Below are 21,425 nucleotides of genomic sequence, written 5' to 3'. Positions count from 1 at the left end.
TGGTTGTGAGGTATATTATCGTGTATATGCGCAAAACAATTCTACACAAAATATTTTCTGAAAGCATACATTCATTTGAGGATTGGGAGAAAGTTGTGATGAGTGTACCTGCATACAATGTTATGATATTTTGATTTTATATTCAGTCTTTTGAAAAATGATTTGACTAAACCTGATTTGATTGAACCTGAATCAAAACGTGTGCAAGGTAGGCTAAGGTAATTCTAAAGATATTCCCGTTTTTATAATTGCAGTAAAGATGATATAGGGTTATATTTTTAAGCTTTATGAATTAAACCCATTCGTATTGCAAAGTCTGCGTAGATAGTTTGTCACTTGCACAATAACGGTGATGTTGATTTTGTTTTTGTACAGTAAATGTCCGCTAGGTGTCATGCTGCACTGTAAGATCTCACAATGACAGTCAATTAGTCAAGTCTCATTTAGCTGAATTTGGACACCATTAGGCATGAATTGACATAGAGCTCAGATATTTACCTTACTTATAAAAATATTTCCTCCAACTGAATTTCTCTGTTATAAAACTCAGCCAATGTCATTTACAATAGTTTATTATACATAGATATTACACATATCTTTTGAAGCCAGCTTCTTCAACCACAATAGAAAAACATGAGTTATCACATAGATGTACAAAGTATCCATAAAGTAAGTTCACTGAAGTCCATTTCTCTTCAGAGATTTTCTTACAATCGTTTTTGTACGTTTACAATCCCTTTTACAGAAACAGTGGGTTTTAATACCGTCCCCGGTACAATTTCACCTTCTCAGAGCAGTAGTATTTGATTTAATTCCAAGCCTTCCCATTACACAATACACATCGTTCTAAAAAATTTACCCTGCTAGCAAAATACAATTAATCTAATTATTTCAGTCGCTGTGCAGAGCCAAGCCAATATAAGAAAACACGTATGTCGGAATGTTTATTCTGAAAGATATATAGTTTTCTGTATCCGAAAACTATATAGCCTTCTATGTAGTTTTCACTTAAAGTATTACAAACAGTATTGAGCATGAGAATCATGGAAAGTGCATTAAGGCTTACTTTGAAGTCACAATGTAAGAACATGCACATTCTATAACCCATTCCATTCTCTTCTATCGAAACCATGCTGATTACAACCTGTTGAGTTGCACTGAAATGTACGTAAAATTGTGATCAAACTCTCTGTTCCATGCAGGCACAATCAGATGCCGTACAAACATAATTGAATGTAGACATTGGGTAGAAATACATCTCAACCATTCCTACCCACAAATATGTCATCAAATCTACTCTAATGTTGTACCATTAGCTTCCTTATATATTCAAATTAAATTTACAAGATGTGTTCTTCTCATAACAAACAAAATCCTATACATGAACACGACGTTACACAAGTCAGATACAGTACTTAAAATGGGAAACGTTGTACGATGACAACCTTGAACAAGTGATGCATCTGCATTCTGAGTCTTGCTGAGTGGGGACTTTGAGTGGGGTTATTGGATGTCTACCGTCTGCAGGATTCATCTGTATATAAAAAAAGGAAATGAAGATTAAAAATGAGAGTGAAAACAGTAAATGGAGGACAGCCATGTACCAGACTTTGAAATGCCAACTTTCAGAATGTCTATGCAAAAGTTGATGATGAAATGATTATGATTAGAGGGAGCATTTTACAAGGACATATTAAATGCTAGAGTCCTAAACTACATAGAGAGAACTACAGACACACCAAATAACACCAGCACACAGGTGACCTCTACATTCTCCAGGATCTACTATCGGGAATCACAATAATGAATGCATTATTGCAAGCAGCACAGAGTTAGTATGGGAATCAAGCATTAGCAGCACAATCAGAGCAGCAAAGTCAGAAGACATGTTATTTTCATAAAGTTAAAGTACTAGCCAAGGAGAGGTGAGCTTCCCCAAGCAATGTCTTCTGCAGCATTTATTACAGACAATGAATTAGTTTTCTGCAATTAGTTCTGCTTTGTGTGGTTGATACCACATTAGTCACATGTGTTAAATGCTGCATTTCATAAAAGCGTTGTAGTGCTTCAACCCCTGAAATGATGGAGACATTTTGGAAACATTATTTTTTCTTAGTTTTAATGGTCATAGCACAGTGATGCCTTTGGGAAATGCAGCCACTATTTTCAGCATTTGGTTTAACAATAAGCAATGTTTATTGTTTATTTGTTTTTGTATATTTTGCTTATTTGTTTATTAAAGTGAGGGTGGTACTGACCAACTCTCAGCACTCGGCCCACTCCGGAGCCCACATTCCTGCTGATCCCTCCTCCTCCTCCTTCTCCTCTCTCCTCCTCCTCCTCTTCTTCCTCCTCCTGCCCCTTCCCCCTCTCCTCCCTCCCCGGGTCAAGCCCCAGCATAGGGGAGGGCGGGAAGGAGGCCAGCATTGAGGTCTCAGAGGGGTACTCACACACTCGCTCCAGCTGGACTTCGTCGAAACACACCTTCACCTGAGAGACAGTCGGAGAGAAGAAAAGCACTGGTGAATAAGATATACCATGATGTCATGATGTAACTATGGGTGTGTGCCTGTCAGCACAGGATAACCAGGCTATGTTGTGTCGTTAAAACACACAGAGGACAGGCAGAGTCTTGTTTTGGTGGATGTGCAATGACTGTCATGTGGTGGTGCAACTGCAATTGTTAAAACATCACATAGTGAACTGTTCACCATTGGGCAAAGGTAGGAGTGTTGTGACCTCAGTCCCCTTCACTTTGGTTCATGGATAATCACACTCCTTAGTGCAGAAAAGGGCATCATGTGTGCCATTACTGAGGCAGTAACCTCATGTGGTACTTACCAAGTGTTGTATTATGTACCAGTATGTTAACATCCTAAGTAGATATGCTTATATCCTATATTTAATATAATTAGACCAGTAATATCCCATTGTTATAAATTCTTGATAGTGTAATTTGTATCAGTATAATTTCTCCTCACTGTGCTTCGTGCGTCGGTTCATAACAGAGTAAATAACATCATGGGGTCAGATGTCATATGATTTGACCACCACACCCTTCTTTTTCTGTTCCGCCTTATCAAACACTTTTACACATAGGCTTAGCAGATATAAATGCACTTGTACACATAGGCATAGCACACATGAATGCACTTTTATACATAGGCATAGCACACATGAATGCAGCTGTCAATAGTCCACAAGCAGCACATACAATTATTGTATGTCGGTCTTTGTTGAAACAGCATGTATTTATTATTAAAAAGAAAATACTTTAAACAAGGGAGTCCTTTTAAACATAGAGTCCTGCTAAAATAGTGATTTTTAAGATTCTATGGAGCATGCAACAGCATCAAATCCTCATAAAGTGCCTATTGATCTCCAGGCAAGAGACCCCAAACATGACTGCAGTTGTCATTCCTCCCATGAGAGTGACAATGCCAAATTATGATATGCTTGGTTTATATATCCTTGTTGCAATGGCATATATTTTGGCACACCCACACAAAAGAGAATCATTGATTCACAATGCAATGAACACATCGGCCAATAGGATTTTATAGGCCATGCTCTGTAGGGACACAGTGTCACAGTGCTTTGAAACTGACTGCAGAGAGACGAACCCCTAAGTGCAGTGCAAAGTGTCTGGACACAGGACCGCACAAATACCCCCATGGTGTGAGAGAGGGCAGGCGCTTCTAGATAAGACACTGCAGGCTAATCCTGGTGGCTGCACCGATTAACCCAGGACGACACAGCAGGGGAGAGGGATGGCGAGAGCAACAGACCATGAAAAAAGATCAGGAAGGCTAAAGGCCAAGAGGAAGAAGAAGTCAACGAAGGAGAAGAAAAAAGACAAAGAGATGAGCGTGTGAAATTTTAGGATTTCAACTGGGAAACTATCCAAATATTATGTATTTTATACTATGTATGTATTTTATATTATGTACACCATGGAAAGGAGACGTCAAACCCTCCACCCTAACTATTAAGACACTGGAGTCGACCACTCGTGTGAGGACAAGGCCTTGAGGGACAGACAGAGAGAGGGAGACTGAGGGGGAGACGGAGAAAGAGGGACAGAGAAAGTGAATGAGAGAAAGGAGGAGAGAGAGAGAGAGAGAGAGAGAGAGACGACCTAGCCAAGGGTGAGCGAAGAAGATCACAGAATCACCCCCCACTGTCAGCTTAGGGAGCCGGCGCGACTTCTGACGTCAAAAGATCTCAAGAGCGCAAACCTGCAGGACGAGCCTTCACACGGACAGACACTTAAGAAATCACACCGGACAGTCTGAGGAGAAATAAACAATGCGTACTTAGCGGCCGGTGCAATGCCCCATGGGTAGGTTTTTTTTAACTCCTTATGACCTTCAAGATTTTTGTTCCCTCAAAACTTAATTAGCACCTGAGGTGTTAAGTGGGTTTTCTCACAGTGAAATGACTGATCCAGTTAAGAGATTTGCCAGTTATGTCAACTCCTGTGTAGTCGTACAAAAACAGTTGTGATAATTGTTGAGCTTTGCCAATCAGCTTCAAGTGGTATAACACACTGCCATTCAGTTGCTGTTCATGTTTAAAACCTCATTGAACATGCTTCTTATGAAGGTATACATACAAACATAATTTAGACATCATAAATTAGCATACCAACATAGCCTAGGCCTAAATCATTGTTTGTTAATGCTTGAATCTACTTATGTGAATGGATCAAAACCACCAACATTTAGTTAAATAACAGATCTGGATTTGAAAGTCAACTCAAAATCAAAAAGTAGAAGTATGAAGTTCTAAGTTAATTGCATCTGAAGTGTTTTTGTAAACAGCCAAGTGAATTAGGAGGAAGTTAGTTCTTCTTCTGTGATCCGTTAGAGGAAGCGCTCTAGTGTTAATGAGGAAGTGGCTACATAGACGTCCGTAAGCGAGTCACGAGGTTTTCCAAAAAACAGCAGAGGCAGAGTTTATCTTGATCGCTTTCTCCTGTCTCATGCATTACTGCGTTGTGGTTCCCTCTCTGTCTTTCTCTTTCTCTCTCTTTGTCCCTCTCCCTCTCTCTCACACTCTTTTACTGTCTCTCTTCCTCTCTCTATCTCTCTCTCACACACTCTTTTACTGTCTCTCTCCCTCTCTCTATCTCTCTCTCACTCTTTTACTGTCTCTCTCCTCTCTCGCTCTCTTTGTCTCTTTCCCTCACTCTCTCACTCTTTACTGTCTCTCTCCCTCTCTCTATCTCTCTCTTTGTCTCTCTCCCTCTCTCTCTCACTCTATCTCTCTCTCTCTCTTTTCAAAATCACGTCTGTTGGCCCCATTTCAGAATTGGAAAACCTGACACGGGTCCTAAAACAATCGGGTAGTTGTCAATGTTCAACGTTGCAAAATGGCTGGGAAGACCTGCGACAAACACTGTCCGGGAAACCAATAAAAATGGCCACAGGGATTCCATGTAGTGCAGACATTTCATATATGCTTTCATCTCACATTTCTCAGCTCTTTCATATTGACTGTATGAGTCAGAAATCCCAGCCATGACTGTATTCTCACACAGAAAGTCCCTACAAACAGGACAATGCAAAGGAACAGGGAACAGGCCCACTGAAAGGGAAGCAGGACATTCCCAGGAAAGCCACAGGCAACGCTGTCGACTGATGGAGAAACAGCATGTGCTTCACAGGGAGGGAAGAAGACTAGACATATGCCACGGACTGCTTGTGTTTCTCCTCACCAAACACTTTCACACATAGAACTCACAAATGCAGTTTGAATATATATTTTCAATGCAATTGTTGGAGACAATTGTGAACAGAGATAATAATAATTCAATATTATATATATTTTTATATATAAAATATATTATCACCTGGCAATTACGTAGCTTCATTAGCTTATATTATTACCTGACAGCTACTACTTAAGTCCCTACTAACATACATAAGTTGTGTGAGATGTGTTTTCAATAACAAGAATCGTTGATAGCAATTGCAAATAGAGATTTACATAGTTTACTACTTGTAATATCATAATAATACTTAATATAAAGTGTATATGTTGTGTGAGATGTCTTTCAATAACAAGACTGAATTGTGTTGCAGTGAAAGGTGTGTATTGAGAGGCTCAGCAGAAACACTGAACTCTGAAATTCTTGTCACTCTCACACTTTCTGTAAGGAAGCTGCTGCCAACTCAGTCTCTCTGTTTATGCTCAGATGAGCCTCTGTAGTGGAGCTGTCCTAATTACTTGAGAATAAGGCCCTGTCATACACAGAGAAAGAGAGAGAGAGAGAGAGAGAGAGAGAGAGAGAGAGAGAGAGACTGTGTGTGCTCATTATGATGCGCAGACACATTGTCAAGATCAAAAAATGTTCCTGTAGCATTTTCCCAACATAGTGTTTAGTAATGCTTTCTGCATTATCGGTGAATAAATAATCAGTGCTCTAGCACTTGGCAACAAGCAGCCAATAGACCCAATGACAGACCTGGGGGTGGAGGTGGGTGTGTTTGCTCTCAGTCATTGTGGTTTCCTGCCTCTGTCTGTAAGACTGTGACTGTCTGTGCCACCAGAGTCACATCCCCCCCCCCCCCCTTTCCTCGGTTTACCGTGACTTGCTGTGTTGGAATAAACAGTGAAACTACACTAGTGGCACACAAACAAAATTTACCACTGCCAGTTATGTCTGTGATATCATTCTATCATAGCAATTTAATTTCGACACCTGAGTCAATGGTTGACTGTGTTGCACCTAGAAAGAAAGTGAAGTAGTATTGCACACATGCTTCACTAAGTATAGATACAACATGGCGGCTACTATACTCCTGAAAACAACCTGGTGGCTTTTCACCTGTCGTGCAGGATAAGCCTAAACCTGGCTTATCTGGGTTCAAGTGTTCTCTGTGTTCTGCGTACCGAATGAAAGATCAGACTCAACATTTTCACAGATCAAGAACCTCAGTTGGCCTTTTTCTTATTTTCATTAATTTTGATTGTTTACAAGGGCATTGAGTTTTAATGTATTGGTTATATGTTTCTGTCTCCTGTATAAAAGGTCAGAAAACAGCAAAGTGAAGCTACAAGAAGAAATATGTTCAGACTACATTCTCGGATACTTATCTGTCTTTGTCAGTCATCAGCTCCTCGACTTTACTGCACTTTACTTTACTTACTGTGTGAGAATTAGCTTCACAAAGTGACCTTTAATACTGGAAATACTTTGCACAGGAAAACATATTGTGATAGAAGCGTGGTATAGGGATCTCATAAACAATGTAAAGCCCTTGTATTGACACAAATGTTTTATAGACACAACAAGCACTGGCTGAGTATACCTATCACTCACCCCTTTATGCGCTGTCCCTCTGCTTTTAACCAGGCAGGACTTCTCCAGGTTCTGGTATCCCCCAATCACCTGAATCTCTTCAGCAGTGGGGTACCTCTTCTTGCCCCCCTCACCCGTTCTGCTGGGGGCTAGCGCCTGGGCTTGGCCTGCCGGTTTGGAAGTGGAGGGGCTACCTGTTGTTGCTGACGATGGCGCGGCCGCTGCTGCTGCCGTTGCGACTCCTGCTCCCACTGGCTTCCTGGGGGTGATTGTTATGGTGGTGCCCCTCTTGCCTGGGGCGGATGAAGCACTCCTGATGGAAATGAGGGGTGGGGACGGAGAGAGGGAAGGGGAGGAGGTATGAAACGGGGAAGGGGAGAGGGTGGCTAGGGAGGTGGTACGAGTCGGGGAAGGGGATAGGGAGGATGGGGAGGAGGGTGGTACAGGGGCGGTTGGCCTCTCCAGGTGTTTCCTGGCACCCTCTGGTGATGGACCGGAGAAGGTCTTTGACTGGTTCAGCTTCGGTTGTGCCTGGGGGGTTGGTGGCGTTCTGCGGCCTGTTGGTGATGGCCGGTCCCTTGTCTGCCCATCACCAGAGCGGAGGTGATGCTGCTGGGACTCCTCTCTCCAATGGCCCTGAGGTACCTTCATTTCCTTTTCGCTGGAGGTGCTCTTCTCTGCCTGTCTTTCATCGAGCTTCTGCCGCTTCACTTCCTGTTCTCTAAGACGCAGTTGTTCCACCTGACGCTGTACAGACAGGACACTGAGGGGCTCGTCACTCGACTCCCATGGATGTTCCACTTTAGCATGATCTACCTGTACCTCCTTGGGACGTGATGGCTCTTGTGTCAATTTCTGGCGGAAAGGTCTGTAGTCTTCCTGGGGCAGAGTCTTGTGTGACACGACCTCCACAGCTCTCTCACTGATGCAGAGCCCGGCTCGTGACCCCACGGCCTTCAGGTTGTAGATGCGGCTCATAGCGGCCAGGGAGTGAGGGAGAGGGGGAGAAGGCGAGAGGGAGCTTCTGGGCGAGGAGGTTTGCGACGGAGGGAAGTAGTCTTCGTCCTGGAGCTCTTCCCCTCTGTCTTCTCCAACGCCCCCAACTCCTCTTGGTCTGTCTGTGTCCTGATGTCTCCAAACCTGATTGCCTGAGAGGTCCTCTACATGTTGTGTGAGTTCCTTCACCTCTATGTCCACAGTGCAGTCCGAGTAGGCAACCGCAGTAGCAGCGATGTAGACCGACTTGTCTTGTTCCTCTGCAACAACAGGTTGCAAGAGCGAGAGAGGAACAGGAAGTTGAGGGCTGGCTCTCGACACACTGGGTTCCTGTGTGACGTCAAGCTGGCTGGCTGTCAGCGACAAGGGCTCTTCCTGCCCCTCTCTCTCGCCTCCCTCCATCGTCCATCCCATCTTCCTCTTCTCCTCGGCTGCCTTCTCTTGTGCGGCGTCCTTCCATCTCTCCTTATCCTTGTAGTCATTGCCCTTATCCTTGTCCCCTGTGTCCAAGTCTCTCTCTCTGCTGTCCCTGCTCTCCCTGTCCTCCCCCTCAGCACCTCTGCTTCTCTGCCTCTCCTGCTCTCTCTGGCGTATCTTCTCACGAAGGGACTCGATGCGGTTTAGGGGTCGACCGGCTTTCCAGCTCTCCCTCCTCTCCACCCCTTTCCCCGCCTCTCTTCCGCCATCCTCCAGTCCATCTGTGCTGGGGATGCGGGATCTCGGTCTGTCCGTTGCCATGTCAACACCATAGAACACAGTTCTGGGGATTTGTACGTCATCTGGGGTTGTAGACTGACCCACTGAAATGCATCGTTTCGGGGACTTGAGCACCAGTGGTTCCTCCTTGTACATAGTTTCTGAATAGCTGTCTCTGACTACTTCATCTTCAGGTGAATGAATATCAGCACTCTGAATCTGTTGGCCACTTGTCATGTCTGCATCCACATACATACACGTCTGGGTCCTCCTCCGACTTTCACGGTCTGACTTTTTATCCTTCACACTGCCTATCTTAGAGATTAGCTCCTCTGTGTGGTGCGAAAGCACCGTTTGGGATGAAAGATGGTCCTGTGAGTCAATGTTTTCCCAGTTTGGCCTACCAACTTTGTCTGCTTCCTTTACAGTTTGAGAATTCAGTGAGAATTCAGTGACAGCAGACATAACTCTGGAAGGACTGCTTGGTACAATCATTGAATTTACTATCTCAGAGGACTGGATACACATGCTTTGTGATGGACTGGATTCGGCCTCTGCTCGCCTCACATTTGACTGTTTCTTTTCCTCGACCTGAAGTTCGATCTGTCTCTCCCACTCTTTCTCCCTCTCTATCATCCTATCTCTTTCCATCTCCCTCTCTCTCTTATCTATCTCTGTGATTCGCTCTGCCAACTTCTCACCCCCTCTGTCAGTCACATTTTCGTTTCTCTTTGTTTCTCTCTCTGTGGTTCTCTCTTTTCCTTCCTGTCGGATGGATACTCTGCGTGCAAATGCTATGCCCTCAGTGTTTTTGACAGAAGCCATAGTAAAACCCTCATCTTGTGTCATCTTTACAGCCGACCCAACCGGGCCCTCTCTGGGTGGGTCGGCCCTTTCTCCAGTGGCCATGTCATTCTCACCTGTCTTCACTGAATCCCTATCGAACTCACTCTGTCTCTCAACTGACCTCTGAACGTTTAAATCAGATTTAGCTGCTGGTTTTACTTGTTTATCTCCATGTCTCCATCTTTGGAGTACCTTTGGTTTCGTTCCCCTCTCGGGAGGTTCCCCCGTTCTGCGGTCTGAGAATGTCCTTTCTAGCGCTTTCCTGTCATCGTCTTGCAACCCATTTTCCTTAGCACATAGAACGCGGTCGGAGAAGCTGAAAGATCGCTTGGGCACCCCCCTCAAAGCTCCCTTACCTGCCTCCTCTCCCTGTCCCTCTTCGCCCCCACTCAGGTCGTCGCTGCTTCCCCCTCTGCTAGACTTGTCCCTGCTGGGCCGGACGAAGCAGTCTGAGCTTTTTGACCTGGACGGGGGCTTGGGGTACTCCCCAAATTTGCTGAGGAGCTTGCTCACCCGGCCACTTCTCTCTAAAAGCCCACTGTTCTGGCCGCTACTGCTGAACTCCCTCTCCTCTCGCTGGAGAGCTGCCTGCGGCCTGGGACGAACTGCAGGCTCTTTCATGCTGGCCTTTTCTCTCCCAAGCTCTTGATCTTGTGCCCAGGACGCCTCTCTGAGTCTCCCCCTCTCACCCTCCACCGTGTTCTCACTGGAGCTCCTACTCTCTCTCCCCTGCACCTCCTGTCCTTCCCCCTGCCCCTGTTCCTCCTCTCCACCCCTGATGGCCATTTTTGCTCCAACGATCCTGTCGTCCATTCCCGGTTTGATAATCAGCACCTCAGTGGCTCTGATCTCAGTCACGCTCCCACCTCCTGCCAGGAACTCTCTCAGATCCACTCTCATCCCTCTCTTCTCTCCTCCTCCGCTCCCTTCCTCCTTCTCCTCTTCATCATCCTCCTGTTTCTCTTTCTGCCTGTCCACAACTTTCTTTATGATATTTTCCTCTCTTTCACTACCTCTTCTGTCTTTCTCAATGATAATAATGTTTTCAGCCTTGATGGTACGCAAGCCTGGCACAAGGGGAAAGAGAGTGGTGTCTGTGTCTTTCAGTCCCTCTTTTTTTATCCTCACACTGTCTCTTTCTCCTCCTCCATCTTTCCCTGATTCCCTCCCGATGCTCCGGTCTCTCTCCCTGCCCTCGCTCCTGTCTCTGAACCTCTCTGGCTTGATTTCAATCTCCCTCCCTCTGACAAACTCCCTTTCATGACCCCTATTGCCCCCCCTCTCCATACTTATCCCCCTCTCTGCCTCTGTCCCTACATCTTCATCTACTCCTTTCTCCAACTCCCTGCTTTTTTTTCTCTGGGACTTAATGAACGGGTTCTGTCGGATGGGGCCAATGTTTTCTACGGAAACGCGCCCAAACGCCCTTATTGGATGGGGGTCAAACTGCGGCCTCTCTGGCTCCAGCATAATGGTAATCTCGCCACCAGTCTGAGTCAATATGTAGCTGTCTGCATCCCCTGAGTCCACAACCTGGTACCCTCCTTCTCTCTCCTTATCCCTTTCTCCTCCGCCTTCTTGCTTTGCCCTCCTTCGCTGGATGATCCCCCGCTTCCAGGCGGGCATGCTGGCGAGCCTGTCCTCCTCCTCTTTTTCTCTCCTGTCGCGCTCCTCCTCCTCTCTCCTCTTTCTCTCCAGCAGGAGTTGCTTCCATTCTGGCAGTGAGGAGACAGACATCATACAGAGGGAGCAAGGTCTGCTGCAGTGGATGGATGGATGGATGGATGGATGTGGGGGATTTCTCTGTCAAAATCTCAGGCTGCCTGCCTGATTCCTCTCTCAGGTCACTGCGCCCTGTCAGGGTTGCAAACAAAGGCTCTTTAAAAATGTTGGCAGCCGTGCGATGCAGCACTGCCACTGCAGGTACGCCTGTGCAAAGATAAAAGAGCAAAACAAGAGATACTGCCAACATAGGCCTACTTGCAAAGGACACATTATTTTATCAATGTATTCTTTGTCTGTGAGGGACCAAAATATGGTGAAGTGTACCTTCATTTGATTATGAAATACAGTCATCCTGTTCACAACACAATTTCTGTTTACATCAAAGCCATTGTTAACAGTCAAAGTAAAGTTGTCTAGTCTGAACGAACAGTCTCCTTCATGCTAGATAACTGGGTGGTTACAGTGATGCCATTTATGTTATCCTCAGAAAGGTTGATGTAGACTTTATTCAAAACCACTTCGTTTGTAATTGTTTTGTACTTTGCTGGCCGAAGAGAATCGGAAAAGTATAAGATATGTCATTTTCCCAAAGATTCAATTGGCCACTATGGGGTTAAACAGTTCTATAAGACTAATCTGCTGCAAGTGCATCAAAAACTGATTAAACAATTAAATGTATTGTCCATTACATGACAGTGACGAAATAATATGTAGTTAACGTGTACAAACCTTCAGCGATCTTATTTTCTTCTGATTGGCGTTTGTAATGCAGGCGCGGATGTCTTCAAAGTGATTATCATCTTTTCCAAAGATAAAAAGCACTGTGCGCTTGGCATACGTAGCATACGGCTTAAGTCTAAACGATGTGGTCCTCCAGTGCCTGGAAGCAGATGGTTAACTGTTCAAAAGACGTCGTCAAACCCGAAGCATATTAATATTTATATAACTCAGATAAGTGCGACCTCGGTGTGAATCAGAACGTGAAGACGGGAAACTCCATTGGTAGTAAATATTTCCAGCTTCGGTGCCTCTCGGTGGTAATCCGATAATTACATTAAATACCTTCAGGGAGTTAGTGGCACACACCATATTGCTCGTCCTAAGAAAAGACGTCTAAATTAGACATCCCGTCTGCCAGTCACCCACCCCATCTCTTTGCTCCCTCCCTCCTTCGCTCCCGCACAGCTAGGGTGAAGGGGGTCACCGCTGAACGTGGGGTTGACAGAACAGGGCGCGAGTTACGCGAGGTGAGAGTAGCCTACACACCCGCCTTCCTCCGGGAGATTAGATGTGGGCTTCTGAAGGGCCCAAAAAATTGCATATGATAACAGACACGGCAGTCTATCTCATATATTTTATAGCGATGTGCTGACTTTTCAAAGTTTTCAGGTCCATTACAACTATAAATGACAACACAAGATTGCTTGAATGACAATTTTATTTCAATCTGACGCTGTAGCTTAGTATATCCTCATATGCATCAATGCATAGCTCAGACAGCAACATATGTCTTTCCAGTGTATAAGCTGTGTTGTTGAGATTTGCAAAAGGCCACCAAAGCTCTGGGCAAATAGAAACTTCAACATTACTTTAGTCTGTATATAGGAGATTGTCATAGCAACAAAAACACAGCTTGTTTTGTCTCATTATTTAACACTTAAATCTGCATTTCAATACACAGCACATTTAGTCTGCTCTTTTTGGTGGAATTAGTTAAGTCCATCCGCAGCACTTTTGGTCGTCAAAATAATCAGTACAAATAATTCAACCTAATTCCTTGTGGCCGTTTTAAAACACTGTAGCCAACAAATCCAGTTGATGCAACATTTCTGCAGATGCACTTAAGAGTGCTTCTATAAATCTATGATGTAACGTTGTGAAAATCAGACAAAACACACATTAAATAGCTTGGCACTCTAATGTGTTTGTTCCTATGGGTGGCAAGTCATATTCTGACTGCTGACCCAGTCTGCAGTAAAGGGCATTCACCTTAAAAAGCTTTGCAGCAACTGGCATAAAGTGTATAAATACAAATTAAAATACAATAAAACATGGATACTGATGACAAAATATACACATAAAAAAAAAATGCAGAGTGCTGCAGCAAGCATGCTCTACCTCATTGTCCTGAATACCTTACGTTTAACATTCAGGGTAACTGCACAATATTTTACAATTCTTCTTTTGTTCAAATGCAGCTGTAAACACCAGTGATTTATTTGTTTGTTTGTTTGTTGTCAGGAGACTAATTCAGTACGTCTCCTCTCCCATTTCTTTCCAACACACATGACATCTGTATATACTGTATATTCAATCACGCTTGTGATTGTTGTTATTGTTGTTGTTGGCTGTGGTCGGAGAAACCTGACCACTGCCACCTGGAGGTAATGAGAAGAGCTGCATCTTGCTGCGCAGCTGCACACTCAGATAGGTACAGTCTTGGGAGTCCAGGGAGTGGGCTAGGGCCAGGTAGACCGTCAGGTAACCTGCCAGCAGAAACCTGTCCAAGGGGAAGGTGGGCAACAGCCAGAGGACCACACCAAGCTCCAAACACACAGGGTGGCGCAGGTGGGCATAGAGACGCTGGGCTCGGGCTGATTTTAAGGCCAAGGGGTCACCCATGCCGAGGCACTCATAATACACCTGAGGGAAAATGGCAGAGAGGCAGGAGAGTGTGAGGCAGATGAAGAATTATGGGTAATGCCTTTCTTTCCCACATAGACTATTGGAAACACATCCCACAGCCACACATCAAGTAATAGTTCAGTGAACCCCCTCAGCAAACAGCATATAAGGAAGTGACACTAAAATGACTTTAACATTTGCAGAGGACTTCCATTACAAAAGCACAAACACACACAGTGCACACCTGTGATAGGTCTGCCTATTGAAACAGTAAACACTAGCATTTACAGCAACACTAGCATTGCACAAACCTGTAATGTGTTAAATATATGTAAATATTTTAGGTTTTAGTCTTATTTTTTAAGCCATAGTGCATAATCGTTACTTCAATCTGGTACTGGGATTAAGATTGTCATTAGTTGTTACCTGTTTGATTCCAAGTAGTTCGCCATAGTCGAATATCAGTAGAATACTGAAGATAATGGCCCAGGCCAGAAAATGAAGAATGAAACAGATCAAAGGAAACCATATGTCCCAGGGTGCATTGTGCACAGACCACAGGCATGGGGCGTTAGTCACAGGCTGCCAGAAACGCATTAAAACCTGACATATGGAGAGAAAAAAATACATGTTTAGGCAAAAACATGGTTGAGGCAAGACAACTAGCAACAGGGAATTCACTAAGATGGATCCCAGCCAAAGTTATTTTTGTGGTCATCAGTGTATATGGAAGAATACTCTGACATACACATATCTATGGTTGTGGTAATACAGTGTTAATTACCTGTAGAGCCAGAGCCGTTGTGGAACAGTACATAGCCCGGTTTAAGACTCCCAGGACAGACTGACAGGCTTGTTTAACTGGCGCCCAGGCCAAAACACTATGCTGGACAGTGAAGAGAGCCAACAGGATAAGGTCTGTACATACAGCCTTGAGGACGGAGGTGTCCCTCAATGCCACAGACCAAGGCACAGACTCTGAAACAAGGATAGACAGTCTAAGAAAAGGGGTGGAGGTGGTGTGCTTATCAGCAAGGCACATTATCTGGTTTCACGATAGGGCATCCATATTTTCTCTCTTAAAAGTACAGTGTGTAGTTTTTAGTGGCATCTAGTGGTGAGGCTGTTGAAATGCAACCAACTGAATACCCTTCCATTTACACGAGTGTGCGAGTACCTACGGTGTCGGTTTCCAATACCATAACAATGTGAAAAGCCCTGACTCGAGCCAGTGTTTTGGTTTGTCTGTTCTGGGCCACTGTGAAGACATGCCGGTGCAACATGGCGGACTCCGTTAGTAATTTTACGCTAATGAACACATAATTATGAATACTATATTTCATTTCAACGAATAGATGCCACTGAAAACTCACTCACTATAAGCATTTTGACATGACATGCATTGCATCCAAGCAGAAAATCTTATCGCCCAACGTGGGGCTCGAACCCACGACCCTGAGATTAAGAGTCTCATGCTCTACCGACTGAGCTAGCCGGGCTGTAACGTGATGACATCATCGCGCCAATTTCAAGATTGGCCGGTCTCACTTTCAAAAACTTACCCTGTCATTTCACTTTTAACTTTACATATTTTAATGTTTCCGCTTTACTTTTCCAAGTTTTAAACTTTTCCCTTCTGCCATGCAAGTAACATTTACATGTAGTTTAATCATAATGTGCATCAATAAAAAAAAAAAGTAATGCATTGCATATTTGTAGATTCGTTTTTCTAAGCAATTCATGAGTAGAATTTGCTGGAAAGAAGAATTAAAAGAAACTGAAAAGTGTCTTTTAAATTCGAAATGAAACATGCTTTCCACAAGCAGCCTTACGACATACTGCAGAAAGCTTATGTATTGCAAAGAAAGTGCAACGTTAACATTAGTTAAACTCCCAACAATGTAATGTTAACTTCTAATAACGTTAGCCTAGGCTAAACACAAATGTTGACATTGACAACGTATTTGCAAATAACCTTAAATATATGACAAGGTAACGTCAGGCTAATGGTAAAGGAACAGTTTATCTATGGAAGCTAAAGTATGCTACTGAAGCTAAAATATATGTCTCTAATGTTACCTTGACATAGCGCCGACTCCCCTGTGATATTGTGGTAAATGGCTCGGAAGGAGATGAAGCGCACAAAGTCAACACCGGTCACGAATACAAAAACAAAGTTCACAAGGGCTAAAACGCTCAAAGAAGACAGTCGGACCGCGTCTGACGCCATCTTAAACTTTATGTTTTTTGTCAGTTTTTCTCAGTAAAACTAATTTCCGGGATGAGTTACTGCACTGACAAACTGCAACCAGTCGGAGGAGCTGTGTGTAAAGTAAACACGTCAACATTAAGGCAGATGCTCGAGGCCTTAGCACCACAATTGCTATGCACTGTTGTATATTTTTCTTCTTCTTTGCTAGCGTGTACATTTAAGTCTTTTCTATAAGAAGTAATGAGTTGTGTTCAGAGGAGAATGCAGAGTCTGATGTTTATTGGATGTTTATTGTACCACAGGCAGGTTACATTAAACTGAGCTGGTTCATGAAGCAACTGACATAGGCCAAAACTTTCTCAACTCTCTCAGGAAATTCCCACCTTACCAAGGCAATGAAACATAAATACCCCCAGATGGACATCTGTCAGCCATACCCCAAATGTCAACTTATTTTGGACTTTAAGATCTATTGATAAAAGGATATTTATGACAGTTGAGTATGTATGATAGATAAGTGCAAAGCAGTCTTTTTATACATCTTCTCTCCCATCTTCAACCTTTAAAAATCAAGCATAACAACATGCAGTTGTATAGCTATATCCCCCGCCTTGTAAAGGTCAGGAATGATTTCATTGTTTTGATCCTTCTGGGGTTTTCCCTTTAACTTGCTGTCCTGCATCTCAACCCAGAGTCGGGATGGCTCATTTTAATTGTTTGTCAGACACGGAACTTTTCAACTTCTTGTATCTGCTCTGTTGTCAACAACTTCTTCCCCACCCCTGCTCACCCACACAAGTGTCATGATCATATTTTATCTAAAAGGAATTTTCATCACCAATCTGGGCCAAATCTGCCCATATTTGGGTCTGACATGTCCTAGAACTTGTTTTTATCTCACTGTTATGAGCCTATGTTGATAATATGTCATTAAGTCCATCTTCCTACGCTGGCTGTCACTTGCACAGGCCATGAGACAACCTGTTGTGAGACAATCTAAGTGTGGAGGAAGTAGAAATAGGGTCATATTGACATGTCAAGCGTGTCAGGTGTCTGATGAACTATTCCCCTTCCTTTCCCCTGGGTCAGTCCATACAAGGTGATTGTTAACAGATATGGATTAAATACAGATACATGAAAATCTCTACATGATAGAAGAGTCTAAAGTTCGACATTTCAAGACTTCAAGCCTTTTGGCCACATTGGACATAGCTGGTTAGGCCTACATTTGACCATGAAGATTGTGATCTTCCTCTCCTTAATTGCATTCATGATGTTTATTTTATATATGTTTACCCCAGGCCCTCAGTGAAAACAATACACATGGTAATCTCGGTCCATGGACACAATGCGTTCTGTCACCAATGATCCCTGTAGGGAGAAAAACTCAAATGGTTAGACTGTCAGCACAAATAAGATTGATATTGTACACAACGTAATATATTCTTTTTAAATATACAATATCTTCATAATAATTACAAATAGTAGGTAGTACAGATAGTAATTAGGAAAAGAAAATGTGTTTGTGGTTTGAGTTTACCTCAGTGGGCAGGATGGGTAGAGCACAGGTTGCGCAGGTTGGGGCTACATATCTGCAGCAGGAAGGAAAGAACAGGAGGAGAAAGAGTGAGGAAATGAAAGTGGGCACTGACTTAAAGGTGTGGTCCATGACTCGAATCCAATCCACTTTTTGTCAAATTCAACTAATTGCCCCTTTAGTGGTCCGTTCTGTGTGTGCACGCTCAAAAACACTCCTGTGTTTGAACACAGTCCTTGCTCTCTAAATGGGAAACAAACAGTGTGGCTCAGACTGCGCCTTACATTATTCCAGCCAGTCAACAAATTGCTTTAGGAACACGAAAGGGAGGGGTGTAATTTGATTAGATGTTGAGCTCAAATATCAACAACCTTTTGCCAGAATTGCAGTCTGTACCTTTACGTTTCTTGTAAACAATGGGCTTTCTTTGTCAACATTTGAAATTACGAGGCGTTAAATGAATTGCTTAGAAAGATGAATGATTGTAGGTTTTGATAAATGCTTTCATTTTCTAAACTTCATTGTCTCCATTGTCATCAAGGGAATTTGCGATGTTTGCTTTAGAGTTAGGGTGTGTCACCAACATTAGCGTAAGGCTGAGGGACTGGTTTGCTCTGTACCTGTGGTAGTCTTTGAGACAGTACACCCTGTTTGCTGAGTCCAGGCAGAATCGTGCCCCCTCTAGACTCTGGTGACAGACTGTGCAGCAGAAGCAGGCTGGGTGGTAGGACTTTCCCATGGCCTGGAGGACCTGCCCAAAACAAAGGGGTTAAAGGTCACGTATTATTAAGTCCAGCCAAGAGCGAAGGACATTATTTTGAAAGGCGTAACACAAAATATCACAAACGGTCCATAGAATAATAGTTTGACCACAGATAGAGGTTTTAACGTTCTAATTAAAAATTATGTTCTGTAGGTCACTTTGGATAAAACTTGAAATGCTTAAACTACAGGATAAACCAAAGTTGGAAAAACAAACTATCTCAACACTCAGTATACATTTCTGCTGAAGAAATACGTACAATATTCTGTTGCTAAAGTATACAAAATGTTAGACCAACACTCATCCATTGGTTAAATAAGTCACATGGTAAGAGACTTACCATATCCTTAATTAGAAAGCCACATGAATTACAGCTCTCTGATGATTGATGGGCATCAGAGTACTGTGAAAACACAGGTCATGTGAGATGTCTCAATAAATCATCCGAAGTTCCTACCAAGATACCTAGAGAGTTTTTATTTTACCCACCATGAAGTGATCTTTGCAGAATAGTCTACCAGACACACTGTAGAAAGGCTGTTTTTGTAGCCTTTGGCCTTTGAACGGGAAGTAAAAGACTACATGAGCGCAAAAAGAAATGCTGGACTGCTTTTCTCAAATAGAAGATTTAGGGAGCAAAATGTCTTGACCACCTTTCTCAAATGGATGAATCATTGTATTAAATAAATGTGTTGTAGGAAGTAAAATCTCTTGGCCACTTGTTCTAAATAGACGTATTACTGTACAAAACAATTGTGTTGTTATAGCTCCAGGAATGTCCACTTACTGCAGGCACTGCAGGTGAAACAGCTGTCATGGTAGAGCTTTCCCATGGCCTGACAGGCCTGGCCGTCTCCGTATACCCTCTGACTGCACCTCACACATGTTCCTGTTTGAGCAGTAAAACAAAGACGGCTGTTTGAAATACTTGAATAACAGGATATATGGTATAAATCAAAATATCCACGACTTGGGGCAAGAGCAGCACTTTTGTCAAAACAGTTGGTTGTGAATATGCTGCAAGGGCATGGCTCCTTTTGACAGTATATTGTTACATGCTGAGAACGAAACGCCAACATTGTTATGGATAACTGACACACAATAGGCCTACATACTTTGTACAACAAATGCAATATGCAATGCTACTCCCATGCAAAACAATTCACCAGTGTAATGTTACAAGGTGAATAAAGTATGGAAGGTTGAATGGTTGCACTAACTATTTTAACTGGAGTATATTATTTATTTTTCCTCACCGAAGCTTGGCTCAGTAGTCATGTCCTGTCTTCAATGCTTCTGACTGAAGTCTAATTTGAGCTACAGACGGCTGTCAGCCTGGGCTATAAGGGGAGCCAAGGCTGGATGTCCCTGTCTGTGTGTCTCAGAAATGGGGGTGGAGTGGGTGGGTGGAGGGTGTGGGCTGGGGGGCTGGGGGACAGACACACACAGAGGAGGGTGGGGTGGGCTTGGGATGGACTTTAAGCACTGTGGGGGGCTTTTCTGCCCCTAGCTGTTTTTTTTTTTTTTGGAACCCCCATGGCTAAATGACTGTATGAGGATTTTGACCACCTGGCTATACTTGGCCAGTCTTAAAGTTTTAGTACTTATGAGTGTAATACCCAGTAAATTGCCAAGCAGGCTAGTAAATTCCACATTTCAGGCCAAGTTATAACTTGTGTGTTATTGGCTGCAAGATTCATCTGAGGAAACACTTCCACACAGACGAATTCTAAACCTGTATTATGCTTACGATTTATGCACACAGTATCTGATGATGCTATCTACTGGCCTACATTTTTCAGTTTGTAATGCTCTGCTGCCACCGTGTGGTCAAACCTTGTGCCAGCATTGTAAAAAAAATCTGCCCCCATAATATAAGGTTATTGACAGCTTGTGGAATACCTTACATTTTTGATATGCTATTTTTATTCCTCTGTAGTATGGACTTTTTAAAACCTTAAATTAAAACCTTCCTTTAAGTCATTTCTAAAAATGGTAGTTGTTTTTGATTGGCAACAGACTACGTGTTAAATATGTAACATGTTAAAATGAAGCATGTTCAATATAACCATGCCCGTGTAAGCATATCATTCATGGACTTTTAGTATAGCATATGCTACTTACATCTGCTGAATGGTCGTCGTGGGATCGAATAAAACACTTGTAATTGTAGCAAATATACGCTTTTGCTACGCTTCTTGTGATACCAGTAGTTGTGCGTTGGACTACGAGTTATCATTATAGCACCACAACACGTCGCCTGAGGGTTTTTGCGCCTCACTCTTAGGAATGTTGTTGTTAATGGGCGTGTGGAGACAAGGGAAAACTCCATAGTATTCTCGGGTATTGACAATGGGCCATCATCATCAACTCAGGAATTGATCCAAGCCTCTCTTGCCTTCTCATAATTACACTCTCAACGAAACTAGAGACCATCATTATGCAACACAAAAAACACTAGTTGTCTATGCAGTCATACAGGAAACGAACTAATAGCTCACTATTCCACGATACTCCATTGTATTTGTTTTTGTTGATTGAAAAAGGAAGGGTAACCATCCGTACCGTGTGTTGCATCTGCATGCATGCAAACGCTAAGGACGCGCCCAGTGAGCACTCAGATATTTTAGAAGCTTTATAAATTATTAGAGTTATTTAGTCATGCACTATTCCACCACATGGGGTTTCTTCTCAGAAGGAGCGATTTGTTTTAGGCTAT

The 21,425-nt window shown here is 43.3% G+C and overlaps 3 protein-coding genes and 1 non-coding gene across 6 annotated transcripts; all 4 read right to left on the bottom strand.

The window, feature by feature from the left end:
- Positions 1–556: 556 nt before the first annotated feature.
- On the bottom strand, positions 557–12,903 carry ppp1r18 (protein phosphatase 1, regulatory subunit 18). Its single transcript, XM_031585957.2, has 4 exons — positions 12,299–12,903; positions 7,328–11,698; positions 2,259–2,490; positions 557–1,534 (listed from the first exon to the last, which is right to left on the bottom strand). Exons 2-4 carry the CDS (start codon positions 11,582–11,584, stop codon positions 1,515–1,517), a joined length of 4,509 nt encoding a protein of 1,502 aa, XP_031441817.2. The 5' UTR covers positions 11,585–11,698; positions 12,299–12,903; the 3' UTR covers positions 557–1,514.
- Positions 12,904–12,989: 86 nt separating this feature from the next.
- On the bottom strand, positions 12,990–16,469 carry nrm (nurim). The gene is made up of 4 exons (XM_012831407.3): positions 16,274–16,469; positions 14,979–15,172; positions 14,621–14,797; positions 12,990–14,212 (listed from the first exon to the last, which is right to left on the bottom strand). The coding sequence occupies exons 1-4, from the start codon at positions 16,422–16,424 to the stop codon at positions 13,880–13,882; spliced, it is 855 nt and encodes a 284-aa protein (XP_012686861.1). The 5' UTR covers positions 16,425–16,469; the 3' UTR covers positions 12,990–13,879.
- trnak-cuu lies at positions 15,621–15,693 on the bottom strand. The gene has a single exon. It is a non-coding gene; the product is annotated as a tRNA-Lys (tRNA).
- Positions 16,470–16,615: 146 nt separating the features above from the next.
- limd1b (LIM domains containing 1b) lies at positions 16,616–21,422 on the bottom strand. 3 transcript variants are annotated; one of them, XM_031586275.2, is made up of 7 exons: positions 21,272–21,422; positions 19,494–19,595; positions 19,196–19,263; positions 19,047–19,109; positions 18,564–18,694; positions 17,947–17,998; positions 16,616–17,777 (listed from the first exon to the last, which is right to left on the bottom strand). In XM_031586275.2, the coding sequence occupies exons 1-7, from the start codon at positions 21,291–21,293 to the stop codon at positions 17,712–17,714; spliced, it is 504 nt and encodes a 167-aa protein (XP_031442135.1). In that variant the 5' UTR covers positions 21,294–21,422; the 3' UTR covers positions 16,616–17,711. The 3 variants fall into 3 exon arrangements, with proteins under 3 accessions (XP_031442135.1, XP_031442134.1, XP_042566577.1); XM_031586274.2 differs by lacking the exon at positions 21,272–21,422 and adding an exon at positions 19,963–20,729; XM_042710643.1 differs by lacking the exon at positions 21,272–21,422 and having other exon boundaries at positions 19,494–20,729.
- Between the last annotated feature and the right edge of the window lie 3 nt (positions 21,423–21,425).

This window comes from Clupea harengus, chromosome 19, assembly GCF_900700415.2.
Source record: "Clupea harengus chromosome 19, Ch_v2.0.2, whole genome shotgun sequence".
NCBI lineage: Eukaryota > Metazoa > Chordata > Actinopteri > Clupeiformes > Clupeidae > Clupea > Clupea harengus.
This window is presented reverse-complemented; position numbering and strand designations above follow the sequence as displayed.

What these genes read in the sequence shown, in the direction of transcription:
- limd1b (XM_042710643.1), bottom strand. Translation starts at nt 19,785, where the DNA reads ATGTTGGCGTTTCGTTCTCAGCATGTAACAATATACTGTCAAAAGGAG. An exon ending in TCTGCAAAGATCACTTCATG is followed by an intron (nt 19,110 to 19,195) that starts GTGGGTAAAATA and finishes GTGTTTTCACAG; the next exon opens with TACTCTGATGCCCATCAATC. An exon ending in GCTTTCTAATTAAGGATATG is followed by an intron (nt 18,695 to 19,046) that starts GTAAGTCTCTTA and finishes TGTTTTGGGCAG; the next exon opens with GTCCTCCAGGCCATGGGAAA.
- nrm (XM_012831407.3), bottom strand. Translation starts at nt 16,424, where the DNA reads ATGGCGTCAGACGCGGTCCGACTGTCTTCTTTGAGCGTTTTAGCCCTT. An exon ending in GGAGTCGGCGCTATGTCAAG is followed by an intron (nt 15,173 to 16,273) that starts GTAACATTAGAG and finishes TCCTTGTTTCAG; the next exon opens with AGTCTGTGCCTTGGTCTGTG. An exon ending in CAACGGCTCTGGCTCTACAG is followed by an intron (nt 14,798 to 14,978) that starts GTAATTAACACT and finishes TCCATATGTCAG; the next exon opens with GTTTTAATGCGTTTCTGGCA.
- ppp1r18 (XM_031585957.2), bottom strand. Translation starts at nt 11,584, where the DNA reads ATGATGTCTGTCTCCTCACTGCCAGAATGGAAGCAACTCCTGCTGGAG. An exon ending in GAGGGACAGCGCATAAAGGG is followed by an intron (nt 2,491 to 7,327) that starts GTGAGTGATAGG and finishes ACTGTCTCTCAG; the next exon opens with GTGAAGGTGTGTTTCGACGA. An exon ending in GGGCCGAGTGCTGAGAGTTG is followed by an intron (nt 1,535 to 2,258) that starts GTCAGTACCACC and finishes TTTTATATACAG; the next exon opens with ATGAATCCTGCAGACGGTAG.